The sequence below is a fragment of the Eleutherodactylus coqui genome, chromosome 3 (assembly GCF_035609145.1).
Source record: "Eleutherodactylus coqui strain aEleCoq1 chromosome 3, aEleCoq1.hap1, whole genome shotgun sequence".
Lineage (NCBI taxonomy): Eukaryota > Metazoa > Chordata > Amphibia > Anura > Eleutherodactylidae > Eleutherodactylus > Eleutherodactylus coqui.
The window spans coordinates 94,892,261-94,910,912 of NC_089839.1; the positions used below are offsets into that span (position 1 = coordinate 94,892,261).

General features: G+C 48.3%; 1 protein-coding gene across 1 annotated transcript in view; it reads left to right on the top strand.

The window, feature by feature from the left end:
• FAM98A (family with sequence similarity 98 member A) overlaps positions 1-18,292 on the top strand; it is a 40,524-nt gene extending 22,232 nt beyond the window's left edge. The window contains exons 7-8 of the mRNA XM_066595880.1: positions 4,323-4,490; positions 13,521-18,292. Of these exons, the coding sequence (XP_066451977.1) occupies positions 4,323-4,490; positions 13,521-14,402 (1,050 nt within the window). The 3' untranslated portion in view covers positions 14,403-18,292. The remainder of the gene's footprint in view (positions 1-4,322; positions 4,491-13,520) is intronic.
• The last annotated feature ends 360 nt before the right edge of the window (positions 18,293-18,652 follow it).

Genomic DNA, 18,652 nt, shown 5'->3' on the forward strand with positions numbered 1-18,652 from the left:
GTGGGTCGGGAGGGGTAACATTTCTCCCTTATGCCTCATGTCCACTAGCAAAATTGAATTGCAGATTCTGCATGCGGATTCCGCGGGTGAAATTTTGTCCATAGGGAATATCATTGACCATCTGCAGTCAATTAAATTGAATTTTGCACCTGTAAATGGCATTTTAATTGATTTGCGTTTTTCACGCGCGGAAAAAAAAACGCAGCATGCTCCATTTTAGTGCGGATTCCGCGCAGATCGGCCACATTGCTATCACATTGCTATCCATAGGTGCGGATATCTGCATAAAAAAAAAATACAATTTAAAGCAAATCCGCGCGGAATCTTGCAGAAATCTGCGCGGATTGTATTTTTCTAGTAGACATGAGGCCTTAGGCCTCATGTCCACGGGAAAAAATCAGGCCCGCTACGGATTCTACATGGAGAATCTGTAGCGGGTCCCTCCTGCCCCGCGGACATGAGCACTGAAAATAGGAATTTAAAAGAATTTACTCATCCGGAGCGGGCGGGGAAAGCCTTCTCTTCCTTTTTCGGCCGGCGGATGAGCACGTCGCCGGCACGTCGCCGACGTGCCGCGCGCATGCGCCGGGCACATCCGCCGAGCCGAAGCAAGAAAGATCCGGTCGTGAGGAAGAGAAGACCTTCCCCGCCCGCTCCGATTGAGTAAATTCTTTTAAATTCCTATTTTAGGTCTCCCGCGGATCCGGACGGCTTCCATAGGCTTCAACAGAAGCCCACGGGAGCCGTCCCCGCGGGAGACCCGCACGAAAATGGAGCATGGTCCAGATTTTTTCATGCTCCATTTTTTTTAAAATCACTTTTATTGACCATCCGCGGGTATTTATCTACCTGCGGGTGGTCAATGCATCCCTATGGGGTGCGGATCCGCGGGCAGGAGAAGAGTTAAAATCTGCTGCGAATTTTAATTCTTCTTTTGCCCGTGGACATGAGGCCTTAGGAGTGATGTTTCCACCCTCCCAATTTGCTGTGTTGTGACACTGACGTTGAGCTCCCAGACAGCTCATCAGCCAGAGTCCTGATTGGCGGGCCCCATCCGATCAACTATTGACTTATCCTGAAGATATTTGGCTGTATGAATAAGGTTCCAGGACTTGCATGCCGGAAGCATCTCTGGGATTTGGTTGAGTTTATTTATTTCTCCATGTTTATTCATATTTTATAATTTGTTAGATAAGTTTATAAACTGATTATTTAGCCTTTCTTTGTTCCTCTGTATTTATAGGAAAGGACAGTAAGGTCTCCGAATACTAGCACACTGTGATTTTCCCACTATAGATTTGCTATAGCTGTTTCGTCCTGGCAACGTGTTATTTAATGCACCAGGAGGTAAACTTATGCTACTGGTAGTCCGCCCCCGCTGCAATCTACTGTTAACCCCCTACATGCCGCAATCTATGCATATCACGGCATGTAAAGAGTTTACAGAGGGAGCACGCTTCCTCTGTGATGTCATTGGACCTCTGAAATATAATTGCAGAGGGCCGATGGATGACCATGGCAACCAGATACGGGTGTCCCGGGTTGCCATTGCCTGTGAGCTCTATTGTAAATGATAAAGCATTCCAGCACAGAAGCACTGCAATGCATTATCATAGCAAGCATAGCTGTTATAGTTCAAGTCCCCATACAGGGATATAAAATAATGTAAAAAATAAATTAAAAATTATATTTAAAAAAAAAAAACTACAAGAAAAACCCTGTTTTGCACGCTTTTCCCTGTTCATGTGTATGAATTTTTTAAAATCCCACATTTGGTAGCATTGAATTTGTAACGACCTGTTCAATAAAGTGAACACATTATTTATCTTGCACGGCAAAAAAAAAAAGTGGCACAATGCTTATTTGGTTTGTGTTGCCTCCCAAAAAACACAAAAGTGATTTAAAAAAAAGCTGTATGTATCCCGAATTGGCACCAATAAAAAATACCATTTGCCACACAAAAAACAAGCCCTTATATGTCCAGGTTGACGGAAAAATTAAAACGTTATTGGCTTTTGAAAAGTGGGAGATAAAAATCCACATAAAAATCGTTGTGTCCTTAAGGGGTTAAAGAAGTGTGATTGTACAAGTGAAACGTCTTTTCAACCACCGATACAGACTGTTCCACCATCACAACCACTCTGAAATTACAGTGCCATCACACCAACCTTTGCCAGTCTGATTTCATGGTATATTTAGTCAATATGCCATGAAAGTCAATGGAGGAAAAATGTTTTTAAGGCCTCCTGCACACGGATGGGACGGACCCCGCATGCGGGACTCCCGCAATGGAGTTCATCCCAGTGCCCGGCCAGTGACCCCTGCGTACCTGTCCGGCGGCTGTGCACAGCGTTGGATGTGCTGTCTGGCACTCTGTCGCGTATGCGCAGTAGGCGTCGGCGTTCTGAAGTGCTAACTGGGGAAGTGCCGTAGCACGGACGGCTTCCATTGACTTCAATAGAAGCTGGCCGTGCGTAACCCGCACAAAATCGCAGTATGCGATTTATTCTCTGCGAGCGGAAAATCACAATCGATTTCCACTTGTGGAGATGAAATGGTATTTTGCTATTGAATACTATAGGGCTGTATTTTCTCTGGAGGACAGACTCTGCAATGCAAATACGCCCGTGTGCAGGCAGCATAATGAATTACAGTTAGTCATTCCGACTCCAGGGGCTAATGTTGACCTACCCAACTTGCCTGTACCACTAGAGTGCATCAGTGGATGTAAAATGATCCATCTCTACAAAAAGCATTCATGGCAATGTTTCTATGATCAAACCCTCTAACATACATGGTGTAAATACTCCTCCTCAGTATGCTTCACTCCATCGGCCTAAAGGACACTGCTCTCTCCTGGTTCTCCTCCTACCTATCTGACCGCTCTTTCAGTGTCTCCTTTGCTGGCTCTACCTCTCCTTCTCTTTCCCCTTGCTGTTGGGGTCCCCCAGGGCTCGGTCCTCGGCCCCTTCCTTTTCTCTATCTACACAGCCCCTAATGGACAAACCATCAGGAGATTTGGCCTCCAATACCACCTGTATGCTGACGACACCCAGCCATACACCTCTTCCCATGACCTCTCTGCACCATTCCTCCAAAACATCACCGACTGTCTGTCCACTGTCTCTAACACTAAATCCTCTCTCTACCTAAAACTAAACCTCTCTAAAACTGACTTACTGGTATTTCCACCGTTCTCATCCTGACATCTCCATCTTGGTGTGTGGTGCCACCATAACTCCCAGACAACATGCCCGCTGCCTTGGGGTCATATTCGACTCTAATCTCTCATTTACCCCCTACATCCAATCTCTGGCCTGAACATGTCAGCTGCACCTCAAGAACATCGCAAGAATCCGCTCTTTTCTCATTGTAGACACGCTAAAACCGCTTATTGTTGCCCTCATCTACTCCCGGCTCGATTATTGCAACTCGTTGCTGATCGGCCTCCCCTGCACCAGACTCTACCCTCTCCAATCCATCCTGAATGCGGCAGCCAGGCTCATCTTCCTGTCCAGCCGCTACTCGGACGCCTCCGCCCTGTGCCGGTCACTGCACTGGCTGCCCGTTAAATGCAGAATTCAATTTAAACTCGCTACCTTCATCCACAAAGCCCTCCACAGCGCAGCGCCACTCTGTATTGCCTCCCTCATCTCAATCCATCACCCAGCCCGGGTTCTCCGCTCTGCTAACGAAACTAGACTGCGCACCCCTCTAATTCGAACTTCTCACTCCTACCTCCAAGACTTCTCCAGAGCAGCACCGGTCCTCTGGAACGCACTACCAAAGGCTACCTGGGCAATCCAGGACTCGAAAAGCTTCTTCAGGCGTGCTCTAAAAATGCACCTCTTCAGGGAGGCATACCGCATACCCTAAACAAACCCCTCTGTACGCCGCCTGATAACATGCTCCCTGACCTATTGACTGCCATCCCTGCTAGCCTTCATAAACCGCTCCTGCAGTCATAACGATTCTGCCGTCACACGGCTAAATGTCTGACCATTGTCTATGTGTATAGCATCCATCACTCTCCATCTTGCCATACCGTGCACATCTCCAACATCTCCAGCCCTTTACCTTCTGTATCACCTCACTATTCTTAGTATGTAAGCTCGTTGGAGCAGGACCCTCACCCCTATTGTTTCCATCAGCTGATTACTATGTAACCGTGGTTCTGTAATTTCTTTACTTTTGTCTTTCTGTATTCCCCCTGTCTTTGTAAGCGCTGTGGAATATGTTGGCGCTATACAAATAAAGATTATTATTATTAAATGCTGAGACTCTAAACACTATGCAATATTCCTCTGATTTACTTCTTTCAGAGCCAGTCTGAAAAGCTGGCAAAGGTCTACCAGCCTAAGCGTGCGGCCTTAGCAAGTAAAAGCTCAGTTTCTGTTGCACACCTGTTGGCGGCCCGGCAAGATCTTTCCAAAATCTTGAGAACTAGCAGCGGTTCAATTCGGGAGAAAACTACTTGTGCCATTAATAAGGTAGGTAAACAGTGGTCGGAGTCTGTGGACAGAGAGATTAATTAAAAAACGTAATAAGTGCGTGTATAATATGTAAAAATTTTATTTATATTATCTCTCATCTTGTAAAACTTAAACTGGGTGTTTTGAAACAAGTTTGAGTATGAGGCTACATGCAGGTGAGACCGAATCTCTCTTCTTTCGAGTGGAATCATGCACACGAGCAATGTTTCCCTTCACAGTGATACTGCGAGGTTAAAAAATCGCAGCATGTCTTATTTTTTGGTGTTCTCTCGAAACGCCTCACCCATTCTTTTCAATAGGACCTTTAAAGACATCGCATAGGCACTTGGATGACATACCATGTCATGTTTTCCATTGAAATGGGAAACACTTGCGCTCCTCTAACTTTCCTGAGGGTCACAATTTCACAGAAGCTATGCGAGGCATTTCTCGTCCGTATCATTGGGGGCCACAGCCTAGACCATGGGATATAGCCACTGCCCTAGGAGGCGACACTAAGCAAAAAAAGTGTTAGCTCCTCCCCGCTGGCTATATCCCCCCCTGCAGGCACTCAGCTAATTAGTCTTTAGCTTAGTGTCTGCTAGGAGGCAGACGTAGGAAAAGCTATTCGCGGGAATCCGGGGAGTCGGGGCTTTTCCCTGGCTTTACTGGCCTCCCGGGGGAGACGCAGGCAGGGGGTGTCTCCACCACTACTGCGGCGTCTCACCCAGAGAAGAAAAAGGGGCCCGACCATGCAATGCGCATCCGAGTCGGTTACCCGCCAGCCATAGGGCTCCCCCTCCCTGGAGTAGCGCACTGTCTGACGGTGACGCGTAGGGGGCAGCACTGCTGGAGCTGTCGACGTGTGGACAGGCTGTGGCCCCCAGAACAACACCAGAAAATAATCACTCGGGACTCCCTCCTCGCAGCGGCGGCAGCGGCAACAAGACGCAGGTTACCTGGGCATCACAACTCTCGGACGGCAGAGAAGCAGCAGCGGCGGCAGTTTCTCCCTTGGCAGGGATAGAAGCGGAGCGGAGCGGGGCAGGGCAGGGCAGGACGCCGAGGCGCCGGCCGGCAAGCCACTTCCGGGCGCGGCGCTCCGGGGGGCGGAGCGCCGTCGTCACGGCCGGAAGACGTCACTTCCGGGTCACGGGGACGCTTCCCGGCCAGGCCACGCCCCCTCCGAGCGCGGCAAGCTTAAAAAGGGCAGCCAGGAAAAAGAATGGCCGCTCTCTGCAGCACAGCGTGTCAGCTTGCCTACACGCACGCCGGAGCCTGGCACTGTGCAGCTCCCCGAGCCCGCAGCAGCAGCCCTCCTGAGCAGCAGCCCTCCTGAGCAGCAGCCCTCCTGAGCAGCAGCCCGCCTGAGCAGCAGCCCGCCTGAGCAGCAGCCCTCCTGAGCAGCAGCCCTCCTGAGCAGCAGCCCTCCTGAGCAGCAGCCCGCCTGAGCAGCAGCCCGCCTGAGGGGCAGCGGCGCTTCTGAGCAGCAGCCGTCCAGCCATCCGGCTCTGCAGGGTCCCTCTGCTGTGGAGAAGCATCCGGACAGCAGCAGCACCTCCTGTCTCGGGCACCAGCAGCAGTGACAACGCCGCAGCAAGTCCCTGCCACAACGCCTGCCGGGTCACCAACGCTACGAGGTCGTGTGTGTGTACCCGCGTCGACTCCCGACAACATTCAAACGTCAGGACCAGAGGCTCCAGCTGGACCGGGGGAACCGCACAAACAGCTGCCAGACCGGGTAAGCCTTGCCCAAGGCGGCACTTTGCGGTGTTCTCCCCTCGCCCTCCCCTCCCCCCCCTGCAGGCATTCCTGTAAACGGTACCCACCAGTTGCAAATTGTGTTGTGTTACCATGTCTGACCCCAGATCAGAGGGTTCCAGCCCGGCCAAGGGGAGGGTGAAGCACTACGCTTGCTCTACATGCAGCGTTAAATTTGCGTACGGTCAAACCGACCCCCGCTGCGCGGGGTGCACCACGGCACGCGCTCCCCCAGGGACTCCGGTGCCCCCCGCCGCCCCTGTGGAGCCAGGGCCCGAGCCCCAATGGGCAAGGTCCCTGGCTGCTGCCGTTTCCGGCCTGGCCTCATCCTCTGCGGCAATTTTACGCCGGTTAGAGCTTAGCTCCGACGCGTCCTCCTCGGAATACGCGCAAGGGAGGACACGCAAGAGGAGGAGGTCCCGCAGTAGCGAGGACTCCCCCCGGAGGTCACGGCGCACCAGGAGGTCAGGTAGGTCCCCCAGGTCCAGGCGGTCCGGGGACTCTCGCGGCTCCCACGGTTCCAGAGAATCTGTGCATACGTATCATAGATCACGGCACTCGTCGCGATCCCGATATTCTACAAGACAGGCCCGGGCTCACCATGAGTCCCCACGAGCGTCGTGCTCTCGGGCATCCCATGACACGGCACAAACGGCAGGTGAGGGCAGTGGGTCGGAAGACTACGACCGCTCTGATGCCTCGTCAATGTCTGAACTAGACGAAGAGCAAGTGTCACGCCTAGCCAGCCTAATGGACAGCCTGGTGATATCCGTAAGGGAAACCCTCCAGGTTACGGAAGAAACAGTAGAAACGGCCCCGTCCACGGTGTCGTTTAGACGACAGAGGAAATCACGACAGGTCTTTCCGGACCACCCGGATTTCTCGGAAGCCCTTAACAAGGAGTGGCAGAACCCGGATAAAAAATTCAGGCAACCCGGGAAGACTTGGGAAATTACTTACCCGTTCCCAGGGGGCTTGAAAAAGAGTTGGGCGGTACCTCCAGTAGTCGACCCACCCGTGTCACGACTAGCTAAGAGCACAGCATTGCCAACAGCCGAAGTAGCGACGCTAGCGAACCCGCAAGACAGGAAGCTGGACACCTTGGCAAAAACAGTGTTTCAAGCCACAGGCACAGCCTTGCAACCGATATTTGCGGCTGCATGGGTCAGTAAGGCGTCCACAGCCTGGGCCAAACAATTACGGAAAGACATCATAGCAGGCGCTCCACCAAGCGAGTTGCTCGAGCTGACAGATAATATCATACAGGCAAATAAGTTTGTATGCACAGCTCAGCTTGACGCAGCCAAATTTGTGGCCCGGGCGTCCGCCGCATCGGTAGCGACAAGGAGAACACTCTGGCTGAAGAGCTGGTCAGCGGATACAGCGTCCAAAATAGCGCTAACGAAATTGCCGTTTGAGGGAGACAGACTATTCGGCCCCAAACTGGATGTCATGATAAAGGACGCCACAGGCGGCAAGAGCACGTCACTACCGCAAATGGCGGCAAGGAAGGAGAAGGCCCCATTAAGAAAGAAGCCGTTCTTTAGGCCCTTTCGGCGCTTTCCATCCCGCCCAGGGGCGGGGCAGTGGTCCCACTCTACGAGAACCCCTGCAGAGTCAAAGAGGGGCCCCTCATTTAAAACAAAACAGCCGTGGCGACCACGACCCGGAACATCGAAAATGGCGGGACCAAAAAACGTGGCATGAGGCACTGCCCCCACCCAGTGTCACCAGGGTGGGGGGCAGACTCTCCCAATTTTGGGAGACATGGGGGAGGCGCGTGAACGACAAGTGGGTACAGGAGATTGTGACATCCGGGTACTCAATCGAATTCACAACCCTCCCACGGAATTTTTTCTGCAAGTCCAGAGTGCCGTCCTCTCCGGAAGGGGTAGCCAACCTACAACAAGCAGTACAGAACCTACTGGCACAAGGGGTTGTGAAACCGGTGCCAGGAGCCCAGGAGAGGCAGGGGTTCTACTCGAACCTTTTCCTAGTACCCAAAAAGGATGGCAGAGTGAGACCGGTCCTGGACTTAAGGAGATTGAATCGATTCGTCAGGACAAAACATTTCCGGATGGAGTCAGTCAAGTCCGTGATAACATCCATGCAGCCGGGGGAATTTCTGTCCTCGATAGATATCAAGGACGCCTACCTTCATATCCCAATCCGGGAAACACATCAGAAATTCCTCCGCTTCGAAACACAGGGAAGGCACTTTCAGTTTACGGCGCTGCCATTCGGCCTGTCTACGTCACCAAGAGTTTTCACGAAGGTACTAGCGGCAGTGATGGCGCTAGTTCATGCGGAAGGTATAGAAGCTATTCCATACCTAGACGACATACTAATAAAAGCACCATCGTTGGACGACAACGTCAGGAGCCTGAACGTCACGATAAAAACCCTACAAGAATTCGGCTGGATAGTGAACCACGAAAAGTCATGTCTAAAACCAACACAACGTTTGCAATTTCTGGGCATGATATTCGACACCAGCCTCCACCGGATCCGGCTACCTCAAGCAAAGGCACACAAGCTCCGGCAGGGCGTCCGGTCCCTAAGGCAGGGGAAACCACTGACCATCAGATACTGCATGGCTATCCTGGGCCAGATGGTGGCAGCATTCGAGGCAATCCCTTTCGCTCAGTTCCGATCAAGGATGTTACAACACCTGATACTGTCACGCTGGGATGGGTCCCGGCTGACCCTGGAACGGCAGATCCAGATAACCCCTCAGGTCCGAGGGTCACTGAAATGGTGGCTGAGACCTGGCAGACTGCAGGCAGGGCGACCGTTGGGCCCCAGGCAATGGACAGTAGTGACGACGGACGCCAGCCTTTCAGGTTGGGGCGGAACACTGAGGGACCAATCGGTTCAGGGAGAGTGGTCACAAAGAGAGGCAAGGCTTCACATAAACATTCTAGAACTGCGAGCTATCTACCGGACGCTCCAACACTTCGGGCCCAGTCTCAAGAGAAAAAGCGTACGCATTCAGACGGACAACACCACAGCGGTGGCCTATATCAACCGGCAAGGTGGGACACGGAGCTCGTCGGTAATGAGCGAGGTGGCAGCCATACTGACATGGGCAGAGAGGCATCTAAGCTCAATATCCGCGGTGTACATCCCCGGAGTAGAAAACTGGATGGCGGATTACCTAAGCCGGGAAAGGATAGATCCCGGCGAATGGGGCCTGCATCCAGAAATTTTTCAGACGATATGCCGGAAATGGGGCACACCAGATGTGGACCTCATGGCGTCACGGTTGAACTGCAAGATACACCCATTTGTGTCCCGAGCCCGGGACCCACAGGCAGCGGCAACCGATGCCCTGACAATTCCGTGGAGGGAGTACAAACTCCTATACGTATTCCCGCCAATCCCGCTCATACCGAGGATCCTGGGAAAAATCAAGCAGGAAGGGCGACCGGCGATATTGGTAGCACCAAATTGGCCAAGAAGGAGCTGGTACGCGGCCATCATGGAGATGCTGTACGACACACCGTGGCACCTTCCGGAGCGAAGAGACCTGCTATCCCAGGGGCCTTTTGTTCACCCGGATTCCAGGTCTCTACATTTGACGGCCTGGCCGTTGAGACCGAGGTATTGAGAAGGAAGGGTTATGCGGAGAATGTCATCCAGACAATGATACGAGCCAGGAAAGCAGCCTCATCAGCAATCTACTATAGAGTCTGGAAGCGCTTCTTCATCTGGTGCGAGGAGAGGCGTTTACAACCAATGCAATTTTCGGTGTCCAGGATTCTTGCATTCCTACAATCAGGCCTTGAAGTAGGATTAAGGGTAGGGTCGCTGAGGGGCCAGGTATCAGCACTAACGGTACTGTTCCAAAGACCAATTGCAAACAGGATGGCAGTACGGACTTTCCTGCAAGGAGTTGCCCATACAACACCCCCGTTTAAGCCTCCGGTCCAAACTTGGGAGCTCAATCTCGTGTTAGACACTATTACGGACCAGCCGTTTGAGCCGCTCAAGGAAATCCCGATGCGGTTACTAACCTGGAAGGTGGCATTCCTCGTCGCCATCACATCGATCCGAAGGGTCTCGGAACTAGCGGCACTGTCTATACAAACACCATATATGGCCTTTCACCAGGACAAAGTGGTACTAAGACCATCACCCGAGTTTTTACCAAAAGTAGTCTCTCAGTTTCATATTAATGAGGAAATCGTTTTGCCCTCCTTTTGTCCAAATCCAGTACACAAAAAGGAAAAACTACTACACCACCTGGACGTAGTAAGGGCGCTGAGAACCTATGTGAAGAGAACAAGGGATTTCCGCAAGACCAACTCCCTCTTCGTTATTCCGGAAGGGACTCGAAGGGGCCTAGCAGCTTCAAAAGTCACCCTATCAAAATGGATAAGGTCCCTGATAACGGAAGCATATCGAGCCTCGGGACGCTCGCCACCATTTCGGGTTACGGCCCACTCCACACGGGCGGTGGGGGCCTCCTGGGCAGTCCGTCATGGAGCCTCAGCCCTCCAGGTGTGCAAGGCAGCCACCTGGACGTCCGTGCATACATTTTCGAAATTTTATAGAGTCCATATAGCCGCATCATCCGATGCCGCTCTTGGACGGAAAATCCTGCAGGCGGCAGTCGTTTGACCGCACGTGCAGTGCCCACCCAGTATATGTTTTTTTCGGGACTGCTTGTGAACGTCCCATGGTCTAGGCTGTGGCCCCCAATGATACGGACGAGAAACAGATATTTTTGGTATAACTTACCGTAAAATTTCTTTCTCGTCACGTTCATTGGGGGCCACAGCACCCACCCCTTATTATTTAGGCGGTTGCCGGAACTCTCTGTTCTTCGGTCATTTTTTTGGTGGCAAAGAATTACACCAGATTTATGTTTGGTATGTATATAACACAATATGTATAAATGTACTCCCACTGGCTACCTACTGCTTGCAGACAGACTAATTAGCTGAGTGCCTGCAGGGGGGGATATAGCCAGCGGGGAGGAGCTAACACTTTTTTTGCTTAGTGTCGCCTCCTAGGGCAGTGGCTATATCCCATGGTCTAGGCTGTGGCCCCCAATGAACGTGACGAGAAAGAAATTTTACGGTAAGTTATACCAAAAATATCTGTTTTTGAATGAAAGACGCCCCTCTTCCACGTGAAAAACGCATCTTGGCAAGCACGATATGGGGCTGAGCTTCCCGCTCGCCCACATAAGGCTGTAATTACACAGTTGAGATGGGACGCACACAAAACTCGTGTGCCTAATTAACCAATTTTTTCCAGTGAGTTAATTTTACACTGGTGTTTTTCCTCTCGCACCAATAGCGTGAGACGGAAAAACTGAAATAGGTCCTATTTTCGTGCCATTGACTCGTGAGAATAGGACTTGCAGTTTGCGGTATTTTGCACACAGACATGGGGTGCCGTACAAGGTGCTGGATAAGAGTCCTTGACTTGTCTCCAGTAAGTTATAACTGCCTTTTCTAGCTAATACTGACATGGCTGTTGGCACGGGGGTACCTTTACAAGCCTAAATCCCATTTGTATAATGGTGTGCTGGTGGTTTAGTGGCCCTGAAGGTGCTGACAAGTTCTTAAAGGAATTGCAGTGCCAGTGCATCACTTAATGTATGTAAAAATGGGATTCAAACTGCAAAGTAATATGCAGATGAAAGATAGGGGTTCTAACCCCTCAGTAATCTCTCCCAGTCATCACTGTCCATCCCGGTATTGTACTCTCCATAGCCCACTCCTCTGTAGCTCATACAGTAGTGTCCCTTCCGCAGATTCGACCCCCGCCTTGTAGTAGCATCCCTTCCGCAAACCCCCTTCCCCCTTGTAGTAGTGTCCCTTCCGCAGATTCGCCCCCCGCCTTGTAGTAGCGTCCCTTCCGTAAACCCCCTTGTAATAGTGTCCCTTCTACAGATTCTACCCCCCCCCCCCTCCTCGTAGTAGTGTCCCTTCAGCAGGTTCTCCCCCAATCCCCTTCTGCAGATTCTCCCCACCCTTGTAGTAGTGTCCCTTCTGCAAGTTCTCCCCCTCTTGTAGTGTCCTTACCGCATGTTCCCGTGAATAAATTGACTTGATGAGGAACGTAAGTCTGCAGCATGTCAGTTATGCCATTGGCTATGCTGTGGAATCGACTTCTTCTGATGAGAGGGTCTATTAAACCTCAAAATCCATGTCAAATTTTTGATGCAGAATGTCTGCTACGAATATTACACAGCAAATCTGTCCCATGGCAGCCTTTTTTTTTTTTTTTTTTTTTTTTTTTTTTTTTTTTTACTCCTGCCTAAAACTTTTGCCCAGTACTGTATGTGTATTATATAGCGAGGCAGTGAGTCTGCTGCAAGGGCCAACCTTTTTGGTCTCTCTAATGAGTATAGCTTAATCAACTCACATGGTGTACTTACCGCCTTGATCCATATACATTTGTGGCGAGGCTGCCCGGTATTTTTATGTCAAGATACCATATATATAAATACTTTAGTTGGTGTGTTTCATGTTTAATATTTTGGCATTTAATCTTTTGGTCTTCGTATGATTTTTTATTTTTTTTATTATTAACATTCAACCTATTAATAATGCACTGAAAAATGAGTGTTTCCATTTCCCAATGTAAGGACAGTCGTACGGTGGGCTCCAGGCATCCTGAAGACTGCCTTTTAAAGTGTGAATTGAATTTTCTATCAAGTAATGAAATTCCCAGCATAAACTTAGGAGTTGTAATTAGCATCTTTTAACTTGGTCGTCCTACTGCTGTGAATTGGTTTCCTGTGTGTGGGGAGTTGGTATCTGTAAGCTAATTGCATTTATTATCTAGAATGTGCTTGGCTCGGGAAAATATAGATATATTAAATTTAATGGGAGCTGTGCCTGCAATACCAACCCTGGTCACTACACTACGGACAGTGCAGTCAGCTTCTTGCACTGGGCTTGCTAACAGCGGCACTTGGAAGTAGCTGATTGGTGGGGATCACGAACGGCAGACCCCTGCTGATCATCTATTGATAGAAATAGAAGTCAGTAGAAAAAACTGCCAAAGTCCCAGACATCCCCTTTAAGAAATTATTTTAACAACTGTGCATCTTTCTTCTATATTGCTATAATTAATTGCAGCATATATAACTATTGCCAAATCTTTGTCTGATCTTTACACCTGAATCATCTTTTCTTGAATAATTTCTATAGAGAAGTAGGTTGTTGGGTACAGAGTTAAAATGTGTATTTCTATGTTCACAATGGATTCATTTACTAATATGTATGAATATTTTCTAAAACTAAAAAAATCTGTCCTTATTTGCAGGTATTAATGGGTAGAGTTCCTGATAGAGGTGGCCGACCAAATGAAATAGAACCTCCTCCCCCAGAAATGCCTCCTTGGCAGAAGAGACAAGATGGCCCCCCTCAAGGGGGTAGAGGTGGAGGACGCGGTGGTTATGAACAGTCATACAGTGGTCGAGGAAGCTATGAGCATGGTGGTGGGCGGGGTGGGTATGAACATGGCGGCGGTCGGGGTGGTTATGAACATGGTGGAGGCCGGGGAGGCTATGAACATGGCGGTGGTCGAGGAGGCTATGAACATGGTGGCAGTCGAGGCAGCTATGAACATGGTGGTGGTCGGGGTGGCTATGAACATAGTGGCGGTCGAGGTGGAGGACGTGGAAACTATGATCAAGGTGGTAACAGAGGTGGTAGAGGAAGCAAAGCTCAAGGAGGCTGGACAGATGGTGGTGGCAGTAATACTGGTGGACACTATCAAGATAGTGGCTATAGAGATTCTGGATATCAAACTGGGGGCTACCAAGGAGGCGGTGGATACCAAGGAGGAGGTGGCTATCAAGGAAACAGCGGTGGTTACCAAAGTTCGGGCAATTACCAAGGAGGAGGAGGAGGATATGGTGGCTATCAAGGTTCATCCTACTCTGGAAGTGGATTTCAGGGTGGAGGCTATCAACAGGACAACAGATATCAAGACGGTGGCCATCAGAATGATCGAGGTGGTAGCCGTGGAGGTGGCAGAGGAGGACGCGGTGGCCGTGGTAGTAGAGGAGGACATGGAGGTGGTTGGGGTGGTCGTGGAGCACAGAGCTATAACCAAGGAGGTCAATTTGAGCAGCACTTTCAACATGGAGGCTATCAATATAATCAGTCTGGTTTTGGACAAGGAAGGCACTATACCAGCTGAAATTATTCCAGCTGTGATTATAGTAGAGCTCAGGTAGTAAGAGTGATACATCAGATTTTTATTTTTTTTTCTTTGCTTCAGATTATGCCAGCTGAAACCTAGCCAATCGCATGTGAGGAGTCAATAAGATCTTATTACTGAAACCTTTTATTTTTTTGCCTTTTTAAATTGTATTTTTGGGGTAATTTTCAATATAAATATTGCAGAAGTACAAAAGTACGAGAAGTATAAAACATCATTGCTGGACTCTCGTAAACCTAAACCAGCTGGGGACCGCTGGAGCCTCTGCGCGGATCATTGGGGGAAAGAATGGTGGGTTTGCTAATTATTTTTTTTCACTTCTCAGATTACCCCTTTAACTCCTCCTTAAAATTTAGCTGTTTTTGAAGTCTTTTGATAATGTCTTAAATTAATATGAGGTACTCCTTTTTGGGGGTTTCTTCTGCCTGGGCTCACTTGTTGAAAAAAATTATGTTTTTCACACCATAAAATTCCTCCTATTCAAGTAAATTGGATTTCTCAAAATCTCAGTCTTATTTTGAGGGAGGGAAAAAATGTTCGAGTTTTCAAATCCACAGAATGGATTTTCCAAAAAAGGATTTCATGTGGAAATACTCATCGTTTTTAATTTTTTTTTTCTTTTTTTTTTTTTTTTTATTTTATTTTAAAGACCCTTTCTGGGAAATGTTTTTGTTGAGGATGCCAAACCCAGTCTATCCAACATACTAAGGTTCCAGTGCCCCATTACTATTTGTGATGCTCCATGCGGGCTGATATAGAGGAACACATGAGGCACTCACAATAGTGACGTCAATGTAATCCTCTGTCCTTTTACCTGTCGGCCTGTGAGGATGAAAAAATCCATTTATTTTTATGGTTTTGAACGGTTTTCATCTGGTTGGCTTTTACAAATTCCGAGAAAACCCCTCTTTAATCATACTTTTTAATTTTGTCCCATTAGTTAATTATGTAAAGGAATTGTACCACCAAAAGCAGTCTCTGTGGATAGGGAAGCTGTATTAGATGGGTGTGGATCCAACTGCTGGAAACCCCCCCCCCCACTGATCATTATAACAGGGGTCCTAAGCATTCCCAAATGAATGGATCTGTGGTCCAACATGCAGACTATTGCTCCATTCATTTAATTGGGACCGCCAGAGCTAGCCTATTGCAATTGGTTAGCTATTTTCAGCAGTCCCTTTGTAATTAACCCTTTGCAATCCAATTTTGAATTCAGGGTTTCCTAGGAGGCTTTCTCTTTCTGCCATTATACAATGGCGCCATCTGCTGGCTAGAGCCAGTACTGCAGTATGGGACATGCTGGAAAGGCCCCCCGACAACAGAGCCGCCAGTAATCTACAGTAAGAATACGCTGCCGGACGTCTTCTGACATTGGAGCTGTACAGCCTTCAATCAGAATGTCTTTAGATGTCAGACGGGATTGGAAAGTGTTAATGAAGGGGTAGTGCACATATGTGACTATCTCTCCATTAATTCGGGGACACAATTGGGAAGTTATCGACAACTTTTTTTTTTTTTTTTCCTTTTTACCAAAAACAAGAAAAGTCATCCTGGCAAAGTGTACGGAGTGGAGATATAGGCTGTAAAATCTGCTCCGGTGAGGTTTCCTTCACAGAGTTTTTTTGAAGTGTTTTTTTGAGGCTTGTGAAAAAAAAAGCTACAAATTTCTTAGGTGGCGGTTTTCGGTTGTTTTTTTTTTCTTTATTATATGGTATTTTTTTGTACAGTTTTTGGACCCCAAAAAACACACCCCGAGTAAGTATAAACTGCACTAAAAAATCAGCAGTGCATTTGAAAACGTTGCGAATGTCAGTTATTAAACGCTATGCGGGTAGCCGCCTTCACTGAAGAAATCACTGGTGGTGATTCTACAGCTGTCTTGCGGCTTTACTCCCAGTCCTAGCAGTGTATGTGTGTATTATGGGGTTTGTGCCACAGCAGCTCTATAAAAGACAAGTCCGAACTAACATTGATGTATAAGCATTGTTGTCAGTTTCTCTTCTGATGAGTTGCACTCTATTACCTGAGCTCTACTACAGGCTGCAAGGCAGTTGGGAACATCTCTGGAACACGTGTGTTTAGCTCTAGGAGTCAGTGCTGTTCTAGCATGGGATATCCTTGATCAACATTTTCAAACTTCAAGTGCAGTTATCAAATATTACAACTTTACTTGCCCACCAACACAATGGATACTTCAATGTTGTGTCATATTACTTGAAAATCTCTCTCAGTAGACCTCTTACTTTGTAGCTTGTGCAGTCTTATCCCACCACGTCCTGCCGATTTTTTTGTTTTTCTTTTGGGCTGGTAGAGTGGGAAGTCTCCACTTTATTTTATTTTTTTCCCCTCCTAGGCTGGATTCACAGGAGCATATGGGTATTTACGCATGCCTTTGCGCTGCTTTTTTGCAGATTTGGTGTTCTGTATTTGCGCTCACTAGTGGGGTTTTATTTTTTTTAGGTTTATTTTTTTTACTGTACTACTTGCACACTTAAAAAACAATGCTCTCAGCCATTAAAATGGCCAATTAGTTTAATGAGTTAAATGTCTTCTTGCGCAGGAAAATGGAGCACGCTACGTATTTTTATGTGCAATCAAAATGCAGACACACATGAATGAACCCATTGAAATCACATGTACGTATTTGCACATGCAATATGCAGAAAATAGGACTCGTTCATTTCAATGGGCTCATTCAAATAAGCATATTTTGTGTGCGCAACTCGGTTGTGCAAAAAAAAAAAATGCAACATGTTTGTTTTCCTGCACATTTGCAGAACATTTTGAACTTGTGAAACTATTGGCCATTTCAATGGCTGAGAGACTCGGTATGTGGTTCTTTGCACGCACGACTTGCAAATGCAAAAAGTACAGTAAAATATTCCAATGTGTGCGCAAATACTCAATGCCCGTTCCACAAATATGCTGACGCTTGTGTGAATCCGGCCTTAAAGGGGTTTTCCAGGGAAACTACTGTTGATGACCTATCCTAAGGATAGCTTATTAAAAATTGATCAGGTGGGTTCTGCTGCTTGAGGGCGAGCACCCACTGGCGTTTGCGTTTTCCGCGGGAAAAAAACGCAGCGTTTTCGCCGCGTTTTTCGCGGCGTTTTTGCGGCTTTTCCATTAATTTCCATGGAGAAAAATAAGGACACATATGCAACTGACAGTTCCTATGTTAAAAACGCAAACGCAACGCAAAAAAAACGCCAGTGGACAGGAACACATGTTATCTCTATGCCTGTGCAGGAAAAACGCAAAACGCAGGTAAAAAAACGCCAGTGGGTGCTCGCCCTGAGACCCTGACTGAACACCTGATCGAGAGCCTGCTGTCAGTGCTGCAACACACAGGTATGGAACGGAAACTGCTGCTTCGAACCATGTAGTGCCGGTGCTTGTAATTGCAGGTGCAGCTCTTATTGGGAGTTACACCTGCAGTTTCAAGCTCTGGCCACTATACAGAGGTCAGAGCAATAGCTTCCACCCCATACTCCTTTGTGTTGTGGGCAAGCAATGGGCGCCCAATTAATTGATCGGCCGGGGGTCCACCACTCTGTTCCGACCCCAACCGATCAACCACTTATGACCTCTCCTGAGGATTGGTCATCAATAGTATTTCCCCGGAAAGCCTCTTTAAACAAATGCACTATGACTTGGGTGAAGGATTAATGCCCGAGTATTTTCTATACGAATGCTGCAGCAAACAAAGCCTGGTGTGGGTTTGTACTCTTTATTAAGCCTTTACCAAGAGCCACATAACGCTTGTTGCTGGATTTTCTTTGTACATAAGGCATTGTGAAGCTGTGAAAGAAGCCTATTCAAAGAATGCTGATTGTATGAGAGGAGAGCAATAAAGTTCCTGAACGGTTGATGGCTGTTTCTTTTCACGGTAAACTATTGTCATACATGGTATCTAGCGGTGGAAGATACGGCCCAGAACTTGAATCGTTGCTGATGTAATGGGGCAGAAAAGAAGTGACGGTGCTGAAGTCGAAGCTACCAAAAATAGTGTAAAATTGGGTTAAAAAATAAAAACAGCAGCTGTGGAATATAAGCAAATGTGGAGAGTAGTGACAGTATTAAAGGGTACCTGCCAGCTCTAGCATGCAGTTCAAACTGTAGGCATCCTGTTAGCTCCTCCTGTTCTATGAGCAGTTTAATATATAGTTTTGTTGGAAAAGATTCAGTGGTGTGGTGATATCGGGCGGAGAGGTGCTCAAATGCACATA